Raw genomic sequence first — 19,547 nt, 5'->3', positions numbered from 1 at the left:
CTCGTTCTCGTTCGAACAGTATCGCGAGATTCCGTCAGACAACCTTTGGCACAGTTCCGTCTCTGCAGCTCCAGAGTGACACGCAGCCACAGAAAGCCAAGATGAACAGGGCTCTGAACAAAACGAGTCTGAGGCATTTGGTAAGAGTTCGACTATTGACAGCTTGCATTTAGTATTGCTGTTGCGTTGCTCTAGAACAGACGGCGAGTTTACAAAAAAAAGGTGTCTAACTGTTGGCTTTTTCAGTGATGTAACTAGCTAGCTCGCTAATGTGGACTCATCAACACCAGGCAGTCACTAATGGCTTTTTGTTGGAATGGAAGCGCTGTTATATTCATGAGAGCATTGGCTGACTGATTTTTTAATGCATAGATAGTAACGGCACCCTATTTGATTCAGATAGAATGCTTCTCAGTGTAGTTTATTATCCCCCTGTCGTTAGCCTCGTTAGCCCCGGTGTTACGAAACTTGGTAAACAAGCGTTATGAAACCACAGAATGATATATTGACGCTGCAAATTGTCATTGTCGGAACACGTCGATGCGTTGTCATACTTTCTGAGGTGGTTATTTTGTCGCATGTCAGCGGTGCGTGATTTGCAGTACACCGCGGTTGTCTTGTTACCCAACGTGGGTGACCTTCGCCGACCGACTGTGGTCGCTGCTGTCCAGCTGAGGCTGGTGCTATCCCGTCTGCAGGCGAACTCATCAGAGGTTCTTCCACAGATTGTTTGCCCCGTCGGCACACCTGTTCCTTCCTCAGAGTGTCACGTCATTTCAGACATTTTTCACCAGGAAAGATTTGCGCAGCATGCCTCAGCTGACAGTCCAACAAAAATAGATCGCAACACGCAGTCTCAAAAAAAGTCAATAATAAAAAAAAATAAAATAAAAAATAAGGCCCAAATCAGGTTAAATGTGTTCAAAACGCGTCTGTGCTTGGTCCGGGTTGCCGGTCAGTGAGACTAATGCACATCTTGAAGATGGACACTTGAGTGTTGCTGGCCGATTATCATTTTTTGATCCGGTTGACAGTTGACACATCCCTTTCTGAAGAATACTCTTCAAAATGGAATCTCTATTATTCAGTTCTTGCAAATTGCAAATAAATGCCTTTTTTTTTTTTCTTTTTTAAGTAACGCTGCTCACCTTGAAGCTTGCACTGTTATTTTTGATTGAGTCAACAAAAAACGCTCTTTGATTCAAACCTGATTTGAACTGTTTGTGATGTTGACGTCTTCCCCCGCAGACCGGCCTCCTGCAAAGATTTCAGAGCACCTTGGTGGTTGCAGAGCACAACAATGAGAAGCTGACCCCCATCACGCTCAATGCCATCACCGCTGCCAGCAAGTTGGGTGGCGATGTGTCGTGTCTGGTCGCCGGGACAAACTGTACAAAGGTTGGTTAGGTTTGTTATGTCGTGAGGGTTCAACGTAAAGAACGCTAATGCCATGGTGAAAAAGGTGTCGGTCCTAATTTCTACATTGCATGAATGTATTCTCAGGTTGTGGAAGAAATCAGCAAAGTGCAAGGTGTGAAGAAGGTGCTGGTGGCGCAGCATGATTGCTACAAGGGTTTTCTGCCTGGTAAGTAAAACGCTGCCGGTTGGTGGCAGGATTAGGCCCTGTCTCTTTTTGCAGGACTACTGTCTGGCCAGTAAAACCACCACGCAGAAACATGGTCTACGAGAGTTTTGCTCAGGATTAACAGTATCAGGGCTGCAGAATGTGTTCAAACTTTATTGTCATGAAAAGAGATTTTCGAAAATTGTGAAGGGAAAAAAAAAATAATCCTATTATATATTCTATTCTATTCTATTTCTGTTCTGGCAATGTCTGTGTCAAAGGCAGATTGACACATGCTATTTTTTCCCCCCCTGTTCCTCTTTCAGAGGAGTTGACGCCACTCCTCCTGGAAACACAAAAGCAGTTTAATTTCACCCACATCTGCGCTGGCGCCTCTGCTTTCGGCAAGGTAAGTGATTGGAAAATGACATCGTCTCCAAAGTATTATCACATAGAGGTCAGGTTTTGTGTCTTAATTTACTCACATCTCTTTTTTCCAATTGTCTTTCATATTTCTGTTCAAAGTGGTTTCTATTTTCAACATAGACCATCTTTACAAACCATTGCTCAGCCTGTGTGTCGTTGTCCTCTGTAGAACCTTCTTCCCAGAGTGGCTGCGAAGCTGGATGTCGCTCCCGTTTCAGATATTATCGAGATCAAGTCTCCGGACACTTTTGTCAGAACCATTTACGCTGGTAGGTTTCATTGTTTTCGTCTTCCGATGTACTAGAAGCAAGACTTTGTCATCGCTGTTAATTATTCACTTTTCAAATGCATTGATATCTGCAATGTACAGGGAATGCTCTCAGCACTGTCAAGTGTAACGAGGCCATCAAAATCTTCACGGTCCGAGGAACGTCTTTTGAAGCGGCGGAAGTGGAGGGCGGAAGTGCCTCATCAGAAGATGGTACACTAGCTCGCACAATCACAGGGAGACTGCTGAGATACAATTGCACATATAAACTGTATTTTTTGATACAGTCCATGTCTTTTAAAAAATGATCTTATCTGTTGAATTCAGTTGCTGCTACGTCTCCAAGTGGAGTCTCTGAGTGGCTAGAGCAAAATCTGACAAAAAGCGACCGGCCCGAGTTGACGAGTGCCAAGGTTGTGGTGTCAGGAGGTAGGACATCTTTTGTTGCCTTTTCTTACAAATTTGTAATGGTCAGGTCAGCCAGTAATCACTTCAAATTTGTCTGTTGATTGAAATCAGTTGAAGGCTCCTGTATATACATTGAAAAAATGTTTCCGTGTTAAAGAGTCGAATGGGTTTTTCTTCCTGTAGGAAGAGGTTTGAAGAGCGGAGATAACTTCAAGCTGCTGTACGACCTTGCTGACAAGATGAACGCCGCAGGTAGAGTTTGAATTTGGCCCTCACTGTATATTTTTCATGAAAGAAGGATGTTAATAAGTCAACGTTATTTCTTTTCAGTGGGGGCATCCAGAGCTGCCGTGGACGCAGGCTACGTCCCCAACGACATGCAGGTTGGACAGACGGGCAAGATTGTAGCACCGGTAAGCTCTTGTGAAGCGCTTTAATGCATTTCATTTACCTTTTAATGCTGCTAACGCTTCAGTCCAGGTCGGGATTCAGGCAGAGGGCACGTTCAAGAGCCGCTGCAGAATACAAGTGTTTTTTCTTTTTATCTTGACAAATGCGTGTTTGCCTTAAGAGCAGCGCGTCTGCAATTAAGTCGGATCCAGGTGACCGCTTCGCCCTCCTTAAAAAGGTTAACTTGCCATTATGCTCCTCAGCGGGGTTAGCCCAGCTGTGATTACCCACACATTAGCCCCTGCTGAATGTACTGCATGGCACATTTAGGAGCCTAAATGATTTAGCAGATCCATTAAAGCCAGAGTGCAGTGGATGTCTGGTCAGAGCTGCCGGCCGGCCCACACTGTCCAAATTGGATTTTTCCATTTGTAATGACGAGCTTGTTGAAATTAGTCCAGTAATGCTTTAACAGGATTTGTTTTTGCTCTCTTCCAGAATGTTTTTTTATTTTATAGATGGTCGTGGGACGAGATTTTGTCATTTAATAGACGTCAGATTTTAAGTGTGCATCGTGCGCTTGATCGGCCCAGAATAAACCCATCAAGTAAAAGCGGTTGGCTGCAGATTCTGTTATCAGTGGCTGGTTTGTGAAAGAAGTTCCTGTCGTTGTGGGACACCACTGGGACCGTACAGTGTGCTGCTGCTTATCACACAGTTAACGTTAACGTGTCTTCTGTTGATGTCCTCAGGAATTGTACATTGCTGTTGGCATCTCTGGAGCCATTCAGCATCTGGCTGGGATGAAAGACAGTAAGGTAAAGTCACTGGAGCTGCATGGGAGACATTTTAACCCCCTGCAAAGATTATTTTTTATATATTGCTAAAATTATTTTTTATTAAAACTGAGACTCATGACATCATTTTTTTCTCTTTTGAATCCAGACTATTGTTGCCATCAACAAGGACCCAGAGGCTCCCATTTTCCAGGTGGCTGATTACGGCCTGGTTGCTGATCTCTTCAAGGTAAAAACGCCAAATCGTTTTTCAATTCACTTCAGTTCATTAATTTTTTTTGTGCGATGCAGAGTACAATTTTTTTCATACTGTGAGTGCAGTGGTGAGGGTGTGATAAGTTGTTTGCAATTCACCATTGCAAAAGCAGTATTTGTAGAAGAAGGAGGAGTGGCTAAAACAATTCTGTTTGAGAAAGTTCAGGACGATGGAGCAGGGACGACTCAACACATTTAATCTTTTTTAGCCAGGCCATTCACACCCTTTGTTGTATTTTCTTTCATTATTTACATTTATGCATGTTTTTGTTCGCTACTTGTAGAGTGTCTGCACCCCTGACTCCAGCTGTGCGTGTAAACGTCAAGGAGATTATATTTTCACGTGTACTCTGATGGTTATGTTTTATTTAGCCGCTCAGCACAGGTGTCCTGAGAGACTCGGTCCAAGTGATCAGTAATAATATCTAGTGTCAGTAGAGTTGTGACCCACTGGGTGAGATCCGCTTACACGCAATCGGTCCTCAGATATCTGATTAAAATGGATGGGCTCGCTCTCTCTCGTTCTCCCTAAATGGACAATTGATACCTCCGAACCGCTCAGACAGTGACTGATGGTTCATCGCCGACGGCCACTTCAGACAAGACGAGAGCTTGTCAACTATATCTTTAAAAAATGGCTTTGACGGTGATAAAGATGCAACAAATACACCAATTTGCAAATGTTTAGTCTGATCAAGTCCTCTGAACTCGGTGTTAAATGCTTCCAGAATCTTCAATATTTTTGTTGCTCTGCTGTCTCTTCAGGCTGTTCCTGAGATGACCGCAGCCCTCGACAAGTAAAGGAAAACAGTCCAGCCGTTTCCACAACACCAGAACCTGTAAGAAGACCGGAGTGACCACCACGACTGCTGCCTTAATAATTTTCTGTGGCTGTATTATAATAATGAATAATTTATCAACATCCTCTCTTTGACTGGATTCAGAAAAATATATTCCAGCTCAGGCTTTGTTTTTAGAAATGGGAAATTGTGTTAGGGTTGACTTACCTAGTTGGTGTTGATGGGTGGTTGTACTCGTGTTAAACGTCCTGGTAGAGTAAAGAGCTTCTTTAGGAGTGTTTACTTCTGGAATTATGCATTAAAATGACATGAATGAAATCTTCTCATTTTCAACATTTGTCCCTTTATTTTTTGTAGTTTTCAACACCTTTCCATGAAAAGATAAAAAAAACCCATTAACAGTACAATAACAGAGTTAGTTTCAAAATTTCATTTTCGTGCTTAAGTTTTCTTGATGTTGCGTAAAATTTTCATTTCAGATCCGTCAGTTTTTTCCCCCTTGTTTTTTTCCTTTAATTATGTCGCTTAAGCCTGTTCTTCAGTACTTAGACATCTTAAAATCATCAAACACACAAGACCTGAATAATACTCTGTCGTTAACGTGTGAGTTGGACATGCTGTCATTTATTTATTTATTTTAATTCTGAGTAAACGCAGTCGCAGCTCTGATTTAAATTTCAGTCTCTGGAAGTGGAATTGTTGTTTTTGTATTTTTCAAACCACTTCCCAAAAGTGGTTCAGATTCCTTCCTTTGATAGAATTTCCATAAAAATGTTACCATTACTAATATAGAAAGACGACGATAAGAAAGTAGCCAAGGCTGATAGAGGTACCCTGCTGCTGTCCCGCCACTGAGCTCTGTCTCTCACAGGCTACATTAACACCTGCAGTCATGGTAAAAAATCCATGGGGATGTGATTGAGAGGCCTACAGTAAATCATCATCAGCACAGTTAATCCCTAGAAAGGTTGTCGGAGGGACAAAGCCCTCGTTTGTTGTAATAACGTCGTATCAAACTAAAACTTAACATATCAAAAAGCCAGATGTCTTTTTTTTCTGCATGTGTTGGGCCCGAGCCCAGATGCTGGTTTCTTTTTTCCTTTTGGTAAAAGTTCTTTGCAAACACGTCCTCCCTGTCGTGTGGTCTTTCTCCTGGTTACACGCGGAGCCTCATCACAAGTCTTTTCCAGCCTCACATTCTTGTGCTGCACGTTTGAGGTCGCAATCAGTCCCGACTAGACAAAGAGGCCGACGGCCAAGGGTTGACCGATCAGGCAGGACCTTCTGCTGCCCCGCCCCCCCCACACAGCGACACGAGTCTTACGTCTCGGACAGACGGCCGAGCGGAGCGTCCAGCGGCTCCATCATCCTGTACTTCTCCTCCAGGAGGCTCTCGTTGCCCTGCAGGTGGATGAGAGACTTGGAGTGCAGGCCGACTCTCCTGCTCTCCTGGTTCCTCTTGTTGTAGATGTTGACCCTGTGCTCCAGCTCGGGGCTGGTCTTGGTGGAGCCGGCCGGGCTGGGCGGCTTCAGGTTGACCGGGTCCAGGCCCTTCGGTGCCAGGCACGAGTCCTCGGACAGGGAGGAGAGCAGCTCCTGCACCACGGCGCTGGGGCTCCCGCGGGGCTGCGCGCCCAGGGCCAGCGGGCTGCTGTAGGGCGGCGGGTAGCAGCGCTGCTCGCTGTAGTCGGTGGAGGTGGAGGCCTCGCGCACCGTGGAGCTGCAGTCGGTGCCGGAGCCCAGGGTGTGGCTGCTGAGGCTGAAGCCGCCGCGGGACACGGTGGCGCTGGACGCCTCGCTGAGGGAGCTGCCGGTGCGACGCAGGCGGCCCGACATCGCCCCGTCGCCGCTCACCAGGGAGGAGGGCAGCTGGCTGGGGTTGTCGGGCAGGTGCACATCGATGGCCGCCGTGGTGAAGACCCGCGCCGGGTCCGGGATCCCCATGTCTGCGACGAACAAAAGTGTTAAACAAGCTGACAGAAGAGGTGTCAAGAGGCTCGGCAGGCAGGACGTGTTGCTCACCGCTGCTCGGCTCGCTGTAGTACTGACTGATGTAGTTGTTCATGTCATCTTGACCATGGTGATCTGAGGAGGAAGACACTTTAGTGGAGATTTTTCTTTGTTATCAGCGTTAAAATACAAACAAGGGCCCCATTAGTCCCTCTTCTGTTAATTTAAGTATCTCCTCAGAAACATGCACTGGCTTCTAGTCACACTTCATGTTCTGGGGACATACTTTTTTAAATTTAATTTTCCATTTTCTTTGGAACTCCATATCAAGTCTCTAGGAGCTGTTTTTTTTTCTTTTTTTCTTAAATGCTCTCCACTGGTGTATTTATGGCTGATCGCACATTGATATGTCTGGAGAGAGAAAACTGGGCGAAAAAGCTTTTAAATACGCTGCTCCTTCAGCCTGGAGTGACCTTCAAAAGGAACCAAAACTGTCAAGGTTGACGACCTCATGTGAATTTGAATCATTTTTGAAAGAGAGAGAATGTGTCAGTGGCTTTCAAATTCTTGTCAATTGCAGTCTGTGCCCTTGAGTTCTGACGGTATTTTAGCTAGCTGTCATTTTTTCATATGTATTTATTTGTACTGTGTTCCAGTGATGTTTATCTGATCTCAATGTCTGTGTCCCGATCTATGTTGTTTCGTGTTGTTGTTTATGCTGCTGTCATGCTTCATAAGAGAACAATAATGAAACAAATGAAGAGAGAAAGAATCACTTCTGATGAAAGTATTAAACTGATTCGATTTGTGGTTAAATTGATGAAAAGTAAAAAGCAGCACAACATGTCTGAATCTGATGAAATCTTTAAAAAAATTTTATTGCGTCTAAATGGCTTCATTTTATAGCCAGTCATTTCAAATGTAAAATCATCACGCCGTTTTCCTTTGAAATTCTGCTTTCATCTACTGAATCTGCTGATGGCTCTATTAACATATTGTTGATCACCAGCTCAATGTGCGGCCCTCGGTGTGGAAGTGTGGTGCAGGTCTTAAATCACCTCCAAGTGTTTCTCTTAAGTGCAGCGCCGGGTCCCACTGGGCCGTTGGACGGCTAATATTCATTTATGTTTTGGATATATACGCCTTCATTTTATGAACGTCCCCCGGGGGCGCCGCCCATTGTTAGGCTTTAAACGGCACGACTGGGACCATCTCCGGGTGATCAATACGACATGAGCGTGTGAGCAGCGGCCTCGGCTAAAAGGATGCGTGTCGGCCGGCGCCGCGGCACAGATGCGTGGCAGGTCGCGTCGTGATTTATAGCATTGATAAAGGAAAAGCCTCGGCGCGTCTCCGCCCTGACATCATCAGCAGTGACAGCGCCTTGTTGCGTTAAGCCACGGTAAATTACGACCCGTCGCTGTGTGAAAGGTTCATTGTCTGCCTCTACGCATGTCGGTGGATTTTTGATGCGAGCTGTGTGATTGATGGGAGAAGGACCCGGTGTCAGTGTGCCAGGTCCACTCTGAGCGTGGAGCATTTGAAAGTAGATGATTTCACATAAAAAAAAAAGGAAAAAGAAATTGAAAGTTTCGATATTTGATAAATGTCAAGTTACTTTTTTTTTTTAAACAACAAAATGACGACGCTGAAGTTGGCAGCACATTCACTGCGGTGCTTCTTAGGTTTCCATTCCACCTTAAAAAACAATTCCTAATTTGAGCCTTAAATCTATGGGGGTCAAAGGTCAACTTTGTCCTAGAGACGTGGGGCTAATTTGTCATCAGGATCCCTCAAGAAGTGTCCACGCCAAATTTGGGGCTTCTAGCACGTGAGGAACCCCGAAATCCTGACCCTAATTTCAGCCTTAAGCGTAACCCTAACCCTAATTTGGGGAACTCCAATTTTGCAACTGACATCATGGTATTTTTCAGTTTTTCAGGTGGATTATTTCAAAGATTATACAGTAGAAATGGACATGTGAGGTATCATTGTAAAGCCTGGGAGCTCTACTATCACAACCAGTTGACATATTCACAGGAAATCATTTTTGGCCTTTTGGGGGGACTCCAAAGTTGTCAACTTTACCATTGACGTCACGGTATTGGTTTTTCAGGTGGATTATTTCAAAGATTATACTTTAGAAATGGACATGTGAGGTATCATTGGAAAGCCTGGGAGCTAAGGTCAATGGCAAAGTTGTCAACTTTGGAGTCTCCCCAAAAGGCCAAAAATGATTCACCATGAAATATGTCATCTGATTGTGAGAGCTGAACGGTGAACGGTGTTGGAATAAGCACTCCCATCTAGTGGTCAAATCGCGGAACTATTTTTTTTTTAAGGTGGAATCGAAACTTGAGCAGAATGTGGCGCCAACTTCAGCGTCGTATTTAAAATGACGACACTTGGCCCATCAATGAGATACTTAAAGTTTGCTAAAAGATTGAAATAAATTTACTCCGTATGGAAAGATTTTTTCTTCATCACTATTTAAAAAACATTTCCAGAAAGTCCACGACAGGACGTGTTGGGTCACCTTAACAAGCATCAGAATTTTAGCTCCACGTTTTAGTGTGGAGCTAAAATTGAATTGTTTCAGATCAATAGTAGAATGTCAGATGTTCAGTTGGTCATTTGTTTTGCTGGAGTCCAAGAAAGAAATGACAAATATGAATAGCAACCTTCGAATATGAGGTGTACTTTGCTCCTAAAGACTTAGAGCCCTGTCCCTCCTTCAGAGGCCTTTGATGGTTTGTTTGATGAAGGTAGCAGAGGAGGTGTAGTGTTGAGGGCGGCTACCTGCAGCAGCTCCAGGCTCTCTGGACTTAGGCGGCCCGCGATGCTCCGAGGCCCCGGAGGCCAGTCCGTCCACCTCTTGGAAACTGCTGTTCTGCTTCCCCCACATGTGGTGGATCTGCATGGCCGCCTCGCGCTCCGCCACCAGATCCAGGTCCTGCTGCGCCAGGTGAGCCCTCAGCTGCCGGATTTCAAACTGGAGGGACAGAGGGGACGCAGTGAAGTCGACTGTCTTTAGGGCGATTTAAGAAAGCAACGCAGCGTGCAAGACGCTCTCTGCTTCTGTCAAGCATTCAGCTCAGCGCTCTCCACTGTACTGCTTGGGCCAAGCATTATCACAGAGCAGTGTGCAGTCCATCTGACTTCACTCTCAGACGTCCAGTTGAAATAAGATAATCGCTTGCGAGGTGAATGGACTTGAAATTGAGTAATTTGACTTAAAAACCACTGTTATTAAATTGAGAAACAGTGAAGAGGTTGTGCTGAGATAATGCACACCGTGCACTTCTCCATATCAGTTTCAAGACCTCAGTAAAGATATTAAGATCTGCTATGCGATGTGATAAGTTTCAAATGCAGCCTTTTGCTCTGCAGCCTGAGCCTTTTTGTATGCTTGTTATTTATTCTTTATTTTATTTTATTTTAATGGACTTCGCTTTCCTCTGCTGCTTATATGAAGCTGTTAACCGTCGCCTGCGCGTGAGGGGAATCATCAGCTGCTGCATGCACCTGTGGTGCGGAGATCATCATATTGTTCTGCCTTGTCTTACTGTACGGGAACTAAAAGGCTCGCAGAGGATCGTTCTCTGGAAAGACCCGGTGCATCGAACCGGCCTCGGTCACAACTGGCACATCACTCGCACGTAGATGGGAGAGTGGGGGACGTACGGCCTGTTCCTGGCAGATCTGGGTGAGCCGGTCGAGTTGTTCTTCCCGCACTGCTTTGGCCTTCTCGTACTGCTGGATCTCCATCTCCATCTCCACCTTCACCTGCAGCACGTAAGCTGAAACAGAATAGTCAAAAAAAAGACTTAGCTTTACTTCAGATGACACAGTGTTGTGACCTAGTGTTGTGTGAAAAACGACAGACTGATTTGAAGTAAGATTTTGCGGAGATTTTGCATAACAAGACGATCATTTCAGTGACTTTTGGGCTATACAAATTCTTTTTTTTTAATTTTTGCCCCCGGAAAAAAACCCCGCTGACATACTATATAGTATGCCGATTTTTCAATTTTTCACACATGTTGAAATTTAGCATTCTACCACTCCGTTTCTTTCTAAACTATTGTTCGATGGTCAATTCGGTGAGTTTTGGGCGAACAAACCGTGAGCCTCTGTTATTGATATTGAGACATGGCGCAGCAGCTGCAGGTCCTGCCTGCAGCATACACACGAATGACTGCCATTGCCATCAGGTAGGTCCTTAAACAAAAACTTCCAAGTTTGTCTCATAAAGTCCTACAATTCACACATGAAAACCTTCACTGAAAACAAACAGGAAGTGCAAAATTGGCTCACTTAAGGAGACATCAATCAGGACAAATTTCATCCACTAAACATCACAGCTTCATAACTCATCCCAGAAGACTCAGTCCCTCGAACGCTGCTTGCAGCTTTAGTCAAAATCATAATATCATAATTGCTTCCTATTAAAATTCACTGAAGCCTGCTTTGGCCAGGATTATATTAATATCGTAAAACCACTCAACAGGTAGTTCCTGAACTGACCACTGTGATTCACACTCACGGGTCGGAAATTCTACCTTGGAGAATAAATCTGTCAGCCTTCATAAAGACATTCAGAGCCATTCCTGCTTGTCATTATGTCCAGACAGGACAAGAGGATTAAAAAAAAAGGATACAATTCACTGAAACGTGGACGCCATACAAATCTAGCAAGAGAGATATGGCGGTCATTGTGTAGCTCTTTGTCAATCCACAAGGGGGAGCAATACCGCAAAAATATCAAACCACAAAAAAAAAGGCAACAAAACACTCCTGTCTCCCTAGCGAATGTACAGCATTCTGCACATGTAGGATAAATCACGTGTGTGCTCTGCGAGCTTCCAGGGGTTGTTTAATGGGAAGAGCGGCAGAGTCGAGAAAGCTGGAGATTGATTGTCTACTGATATCCGCCTGGAGCGCACTGCAGTATCTATCTCTGTGACCTGACAGCAGAGGACGGGATGCGGATGGGGGGAGGGACTTGTCAGCGGGCACCGGACCCCCCCACCCCCTCCACCCTCTCTCACCGTCAATGATCCTCTTGACCCTCCAGATGCGCAGCGTGACGATGAGGCCGATGGCGTCCCAGGGGCTGCTGGGGCCGTTGGCCACTGTGGAGGCCACCATGGGGGCCAGAGAGAGGACGATGACTGCTCCATCGAACACCTGCCGAGACGGAGAGACACGTGCGCACGCGTTGCCCGTCAACTCCAGAGCGTTGACATTGAGGTAGTGACACCACAGTGGGGCGGGGGTGGGTGGGAGGGTGTATCAGGGGGAGGTATCAGGACTAATGGCTCCCACGGGTGCTTACCTCGACTTTGTTCTCGATGTAATCCCATATCCCCAACACCACGATCCTGAACACGGTCTGGGAGAGAGACAAAGGAGGATGGAGAGCAGGTTACTCACGTGCGTGCGTGCGTGCTGACGTGCAGCTAAACAGTGCATGGTGCAGCAGTGGCTGCGCAGTCCCCCTTGCAGGGGCGGAGCTACGTGGTGGCCAGTGGCGAGCGGATAAATTGACAAAAGGCCTCAACCTTTCCACATTATAGCACCTAAAGTCATAGCATTGTTGATTGATGTACGCTTTATTTTTTTCAAATATTTATTGGCAGATATATTTATGTGTAATGTATTTCTGACTTGATGATTTGGATTTTGTTCAAGACACTCAAACAACAACTTTAATGTCTAACTCACTAACCCTGACCTTATAGGACAGTAGGAAAAAGCTGGTATAGGCTTATTAACATTAACATTGATGAAGATTTGCTGTCGTCAAATCAACAATATTCACAATTTTCGCCTAATTCATAAAAAAAAAGCAGCCTGCCACAAATAGTAGCAGGCCGAATATTATATGGTCACCGTGAAGACATTCAATAAATACAGACAACTACAGTAACAACTAGAATAAGAGAAATAGTCATGTAGTCATTTCAGGTATTTACTTTTTGTTTGACTTTTTAATTCATTTCATTGTTGACCCCTACGTGAGTCATGATGTCACTCTATGAGCCCCCTCAAGGAAAGATTTCTGACTCTGCCACTGCCTCCGGGTAACATAATATTAAGGGGAGATGGAGGGGGGGAAAAAAGAGAGACATCCCAGTAAAAGGTTTTCGCAGTCGCGTGTCAGATTTCTCTCATCGTTGAGCGCCGCTAATTCATCGGGTGACATCACATTCGCACACATCACAGGCGAGCGCGGTGGGATTTCATCCAAATAATCAGAGACACTGCAATTAGCTCCTGGTGCTGACGCAGCAGGGCTGAGAAGGGCAGGCAGGCAGGCAGGCAGGGCTGAGAAGGGCAGACAGGCAGGCAGGCAGGGCTGAGAAGGGCAGGCAGGGCTGAGCAGGGCAGGCAGGGCTGAGCAGGGCAGGAAGGGCTGAGCAGGGCAGGCAGGCAGGCAACTCTCCCTCGGTTTCCTCTTCCTTGCTCTCCCCCAACAATCTTCAGCCCCCTTCCTCATTTCCGGCATCCAGGTTTTTTTTTTCTTCTTTTTTGCACAGGCTATTTCTACCCCATCAGTGCAACTCAGCGCTTTCATTAACAGGTAAATTTCCCCGCTGTGCAGAGTTAGCAGCAGGGTGGTCAGATCGGGGGGTCGGGAGGAGGGCCGAGACAAATGTGGCCGGCTGCACAGAGGCCGGTGATCGATACACAAGAGCACCTCCGGCCATGAAATGATTTAAAAGCAGCAGCACGGAGTGAAAAAAGAAAAGAAAGAAAGAAGGAAAAGAAAAGAAAAGAAAGAAAAAAGCCCCATCTGCATTTTAAAGAGTTTGTACTAACCGATCGATCGAATTACCCGAGAGGGACACAACGAGCCAACTTTAACAGCAGCCATTGTACGAGTGTTTTGTCAGAATACTGATGTTGGTTTTTGCGTGCCCCTTCCCTTCAAGTGCCGCCGTTAACGGAGCCGTAACAGGCTCTCACCTCCGCTAATCAGGACCCTATTCGGGCCGAGGCAGAGTGGCAACTGGGGGGCTGTTAGTGTTCCGACAGGAGCCCGTCGACCCACCGCACCGGCCACACGCAACCGTGCAGCGTCGCGTTCATCGACGAGCCGCCACATCGGCCGCAAGCGAGACGGATCACCTGTCGGTTGGGAGGGTGAGACTCACCTCTGCGAAAAAGACGGACAGGATGGCCAGGCTGACCCAGTGGATGATGCTGGCAAACTGGAAGGCGTTGTTGACTGGAGGAGGAAAAGAGGAGCAGCTGTTTATTTGTTTTTTTTTCAAGGATCCACATTTGACCAGAGATCTGAATTTTTATCCTGGACTCAAACGCAGCAGGATCACAAAAACTCTACACCGCCCCGCAAAACAGTGCACTGGCTGAAGCTTCACGACTCAGTTCTGGAAAATGGGTGAATAGCATTAACTGGGACTTTGTGACATCACAAAGGGTCAATTTCCAAGTATATAAATGAAAAAAAGAGTTGGTTTCAATCAAGGCTGTTCTAAGAACTGGATACCAGACTGGCAATATGGCAGCGTGCCGACTTTTCCCAGTGGCCACTCGAGGTACTGCAGCAAAAAAGTCCCATGGGCCCGAATAGCATTTTTCCCATAGACCAGGCGCAGATAGACGCAGGCTCTATTGGCCCATTAATACGGGAGTCAAAAACTTTTCATGTGTGTGCGCTGGGTGAGCAACTACATTGAAATGGGTCGCCATCTTTGGTCTTAATCTTTCTGGGTTATTTCTCTGCAAGGCCGGAGACACACGTGACCGTTAGAGAATCATTGGCAATGAGAATGTTTGCGCGGCTTGAGTTATTTGCGGCCGCTGCTTCTCCTCGGTCACCTGTCACGTTGCACAAGGTTCCACGACATCAGACGGCGTGTTTGAAAGACAGACGCGAGGCGCGAAGCTCTGTTATGAAGTTTTTGCCGCGCAGGCCGCATACGAGTGCGCGGCGCCGCGTCTTCCCGCCTATTCATCAGGATAATTGCGGACGTCCTGGAGCGGCACTCGGGTGTCAGCCGGAGGCATTTCCTCTCCGCGCTCCGCCTCCTACCTCATCCGTCTTTGTTTGCCGCGTTCAGCGACCTGTCTATCAGTCCATTCATCTTCCTGCCCACCTTCACCCAGCAGCGAAGAGGCTGCGCTGCCTGATCTCTTTGTCTCTCGCGTCGCCGTCGAGGCATTTATCTTAATTTTGCCCTCTGTGCGCCCCGACTCGTCACTCGGCGGTGTGGCGTTGGGGTGGGGCGGGGCGGCTCGGATGCCCCTGGGGGCGTCGTTTCCTCCGTGCGTGCTCTCCAATCAGTCAGGTGACACTAAACAGGTCACGAGCCCACTGACCTTGGCCTTATGATAAATGAGAATATCTGCCAGGTGCCACACAATACAGATGAAGGTCGGAGTGTGCGGCAGTGGTGTTGTGAGTTTAATCGTTTACTGGCCAATAGGATGGTTGCATTCTACTTGATTCTGATTGGAGGCTTTGAATGATATGACTGTTTATTGGTTATTGGTTAAAATGCATCATGTCATCTTGTGAGGAGGCGGACTGATACATGGCGTGTCGCCATGTATCAGTCTTGGCCCAGAATGTGGATCTACTTTTTGTGATTGTATGTCAGCTTTTTACACACTGAGTAAAATACACCTTCTGCGTCCAAATGTCTATTTCTAATGTCCATTTCTGTTCCATTCCAAAAAAAAAGCTTAAGATTTACTGTTCTATATCACTTGCTTCTAATCCCCTTGGCAGACTCCTCCATCTAAACTGCAGCTCAGCCTCATAAGATTAGGAGTGCATGATCAATCTTCAGCTTCCAGCTAATAGAGTTTTTCCCTTTTGTCGCAGGCCTTGACACCCTGCCATGCATCTACTGTAACAGCCCGATGAAATTGTATTGAAATGGATACAGACTCAGGCTTTTTTGGCTTGTTTTCCAAATTTGATATTGCAAGTAAGAGAAGGAACATTCAAATGACCAGAATGAAGCATCAATACCCTGCACTCAGGTTGCTGCGACGCGCACTTCTCTTACTCACACTGCAACAGCTTGGTGTCTATGAGCAGCTCCAACGTCAGCAGCAGCACCACCACGACCACGCAGGTCACCAGGACACAGTTGAAGCCCGCCGACAGCAGGCAGACCTGCCACAGCGCCGCCCTGCGGCCGCAGCACGGCTTCAGCCAGTTGGACCTGAGCAGAGGGTGAGAGGATGAAAAGATAAATTATGTTTTTGTCACCAGTTGCTCTAATGTGAGAATGGATAAAGAATCAATCGATTAGAATTCTCCACAATACTTTACAGCAGGGGGCACCGTTCTGTATAAATATCAAAACTCATACATTCAGTACTGGAAATAAATCATTTTGGGACATCTTTAAAAACTTCAAAACAATCTTAAATATTGTCTTAAAGTGTTTTTTGGGGGGCGTTTCAAACGGGGTGGACACCAGACAGACAAACAAGTGCAGGTAATTTATTTCTTTTTTTTTAAGGAAAAATATAATCTTGAACTGACACTGGACGTGTTGCGAAGACGAAAAAGGTTTGACTTGGACAGAAGAGTGCATGTGCTGGAGAGAGCAAGTGGGTTTTATGTTGGTGAATAATTTGTACTTGACCATTATAACTGTCATGGGGAGGCGTCGGAGGCATGACAAAAGCAAACAAGTGCAGACATAGTCCAGGTCACAGAAGAACAAAAAACTATTTATTTTAACAACAAAATGAAATAAAAGTGTCGTCGTGGGTAGAAATGAAACTAATCATAAGTGGTAGACTGACCGTGACAAACCAACCTGGCGGAACCTCGACAGGCCACAGACAGGGCTGCCACAACATGAATGATACAGCGACCGGACACAAGGGGACAAGGACTATTTATACAAGAGAGCAGAGGAACACAGGTGTGTACAATCAAGGGCAGGACTGACAACGACACACAGGTGATGAAATCACGAGGCAATGAAAAAAAGGCGGGAAAACAGAAACAGGAAGTAAAATCGCAAAAATACAAGGAAAGGTGAGACTGTCAAAATAACAGGAAACACTAAAACAACAGACCATACAATAGCATTTTTACATTGTTTCTGTCTACAATCTCCAAACATACCCTCTGAAAATCTACATTTGAGAGTTCTGACTGTAATAATTTTATAACTTTGAAATGCTGATAAATCCTTGCAATCTCCATCAAGTGTAACTGATTTCTGCCACTGTGTACACTGAGGGAAAGTGACACAGGGAGGAAGTTACTATGTGGAGCAACCGTGAGTGGCAGCGTGTTTCTCACAGCAGCTCTCTGCCGTTAACTGGCTCACGCAGATGAAGCACTATAGCCACTATAAGCACGACAAGAGGGGAAGGATTCATCTCTGCTCTCCTCGTAGTTCTGAATGAAGGACTCCAACACAAAAAAAATAGAAGCGGGACGTAGGCAACACAAAAGCACTGGGACTTATCAAAAATTGTCCCGGATAGAGAGCCCGAGAGGAAGTGGGAGGGGCCTCAGAGAGAGGAAGAATTAGGATGAAAGAATTGAGAAAGTTGGGTTTGGGAATTATTCAGAATTCTTACGACTTGGCATTTACAAACCCTGTTGACAATCGGAGCACTGCTGAGTGCTGCCGGGTGGGAAACGGTAACAATGCTCGGCTTGATTCAGATTTCATCGATGAATATTTTAAGAACAGCAACGATGAAATGATGAAATAGAGAGCTGAAATGCCACATTATAGCAAGGGTAGAGTGGAGCGGTCACACACACACACACACACACACACACACACACACACACACACACACACACACACACACACACACACACCAATTCCCAGCAAGGGCAGCGTGGAGGCTGGAGCTCCGCCACAGAGTGTCAGTGCTCTCTCGGTGGCTAACAAGAGCACCCGGCCCTCCGCAGCAAAACCCTCCATAGCGGCCAACGCCTACAGATTAGGAGCTGAACACCTGTGGCGGCGAAGAGACGGCGAGGGGTAATGGTATCATTAGCGGACGCCGCAGAGGCCTTCTGCGCCGCCCATTTGTCCTAGAAGGGAACAATGTCAGAGCCCGTCTGCCGACAGAGGACAGCCAGAGCAGGAGAAACATTCTCCCTGGTGCTTGACCCGACTCGGAGTCACCGCACATTTGTGAAACATTAGTTAAAAGACTGCGAGAGGTGTGCACGCGCACACGCGCGCACGCACACACACACATCCTAGGAGACACCTCGCATTCCTTCAAGACTGAGAAGCATGACGAAAAACCCTGCGCCGGGCCGATGCATAATTCATTCAAACCTCTCCCACAAGCCGGGGCCGAAAAAGCTATTAATTTAATAAACCTGTAAAGAAAAACCCCCAGCCTGGAAGCGGAGTAAATGGCAGTGATGGATTACTCCGAGCTCAGAAACTTAATTTTAGGGAAATCACTTTAAACCTTGAACACCGAGGACCTGAAGTATTTATGAGGAAGTGAGGCTGTTTCGGTGGTTGAGCAAGACCGGGGGAAAGAAAATCACCTCGCTCGCTCTCGCAGGGAGAGGTGGGGGGAGGGGCAGGGGTCACGACAGGTGCAGATGGAATGGCTAATATAGCTTAAAGGGCCGGCGTGCACTGCCTGCCTCATAAAGACATCACCGGGCCGATGGCCGCGACGGGTAAGGCGGTGAGGGGAGATCGAAGCATTGCCTGACAGCGGCGCTCAGCCGGAGGAATTGGATCATAAAAGTGATCAATAGTGGGCTGGGACGACGGCGAACACGCTGCTGCTGCTGCTGCTGCTGCTGCGGCTGCTGCGGCAGCAGGATGGACGGACAGGACGCGGCTGACAGAGACATCAGGGAGGTGGCGGGGAAGAGGTGGAGACACAAACTCGGGACGGACGGAGCTCAGCGTCTCTCCAGCCAGGTGGAGCGAGCCCATCGCTGCCAGCGTCTCCTTTCACCACTCTGCCCGCCGTAATTGAAAGAGGATGAAATACGGCGTCAACTCGTTAAAGTGGAAATTAAAGCCGGGAAGCGTCGCCCTGTTTGCGTGGGAGGATTAGAAGATGGTCTGGGAGAGAGAGAGAGAGAGATGAGGAAAGGGCTGCAGAGGGAAAACTCCATTCAGAAGTAATTAGTCTGAAAGACTCAATCAGGCCGTCTGAGGTATCGATTGTACACACACGCACGCGCACGCACGCGTGCACGTACGCAAACACAGGCCTGGAAGCTTGCAAACACCGACTTCCATTATAGATGCACGGAACCGCTAAGGGCCCACGAAGTGCTGCTGAGAATGACTCTCGCTCCTGTGAAAAGCATCTAAATAAATGATTAGCGCGCTTGATTGATGTTGTGATTGTGCATTTTACATCAGGGGAACTTTACTTTGTTAAGCAGAAACACTGTAGGCTACAAGTTATGAGTAATCAGTCAGTCTTTCAGGTAAAAACCAATTGCCTTCAGAAGGAAAACCTTTTCTCTTTAAAAAGAATGAAAGGCCTAAGGTGTAACCACTTCTGTGTTGGTTTTATTGTAAAAAGTCAGTGAATAAAATCAACTATTAATAATATTTCTTCTAAATACTTTGAGGTAGAAAAATCGAAGGAAGGGACAAACGAAAATATAAAATAGACACAAATTGCTAAATCTGTTTAAAGGGGGGTTAATACAGCAAGGAGTACAGCATCCCAAA

The 19,547-nt window shown here is 46.4% G+C and overlaps 2 protein-coding genes across 2 annotated transcripts in view; one reads left to right on the top strand and one right to left on the bottom strand.

The window, feature by feature from the left end:
• Window positions 1-3: 3 nt before the first annotated feature.
• Window positions 4-5,241, top strand: etfa (electron transfer flavoprotein subunit alpha). Its single transcript, XM_076038055.1, has 12 exons — window positions 4-140; window positions 1,249-1,398; window positions 1,504-1,585; window positions 1,891-1,973; window positions 2,160-2,259; window positions 2,361-2,471; window positions 2,586-2,687; window positions 2,850-2,918; window positions 2,997-3,079; window positions 3,809-3,874; window positions 4,002-4,082; window positions 4,874-5,241. The coding sequence occupies exons 1-12, from the start codon at window positions 102-104 to the stop codon at window positions 4,907-4,909; spliced, it is 1,002 nt and encodes a 333-aa protein (XP_075894170.1). The 5' UTR covers window positions 4-101; the 3' UTR covers window positions 4,910-5,241.
• Window positions 5,168-19,547, bottom strand: part of tmem266 (transmembrane protein 266) — a 28,005-nt gene continuing 13,625 nt past the window's right edge. The window contains exons 4-11 of the mRNA XM_076038048.1: window positions 15,907-16,061; window positions 14,019-14,092; window positions 12,197-12,253; window positions 11,910-12,048; window positions 10,543-10,658; window positions 9,658-9,850; window positions 6,931-6,993; window positions 5,168-6,854 (exon numbers count right to left, since the gene is read on the bottom strand). Of these exons, the coding sequence (XP_075894163.1) occupies window positions 6,229-6,854; window positions 6,931-6,993; window positions 9,658-9,850; window positions 10,543-10,658; window positions 11,910-12,048; window positions 12,197-12,253; window positions 14,019-14,092; window positions 15,907-16,061 (1,423 nt within the window). The 3' untranslated portion in view covers window positions 5,168-6,228. The remainder of the gene's footprint in view (window positions 6,855-6,930; window positions 6,994-9,657; window positions 9,851-10,542; window positions 10,659-11,909; window positions 12,049-12,196; window positions 12,254-14,018; window positions 14,093-15,906; window positions 16,062-19,547) is intronic.

Source organism: Nelusetta ayraudi, unplaced genomic scaffold (assembly GCF_046127955.1).
Source record: "Nelusetta ayraudi isolate G7.1 ecotype Tasmania unplaced genomic scaffold, CSIRO-AGI_Nayr_v1 ptg000053l, whole genome shotgun sequence".
Classification (NCBI taxonomy): domain Eukaryota; kingdom Metazoa; phylum Chordata; class Actinopteri; order Tetraodontiformes; family Monacanthidae; genus Nelusetta; species Nelusetta ayraudi.
Note: the sequence above shows the minus strand (reverse complement) of the source record. Positions and strands in the feature narration are given on the sequence as shown.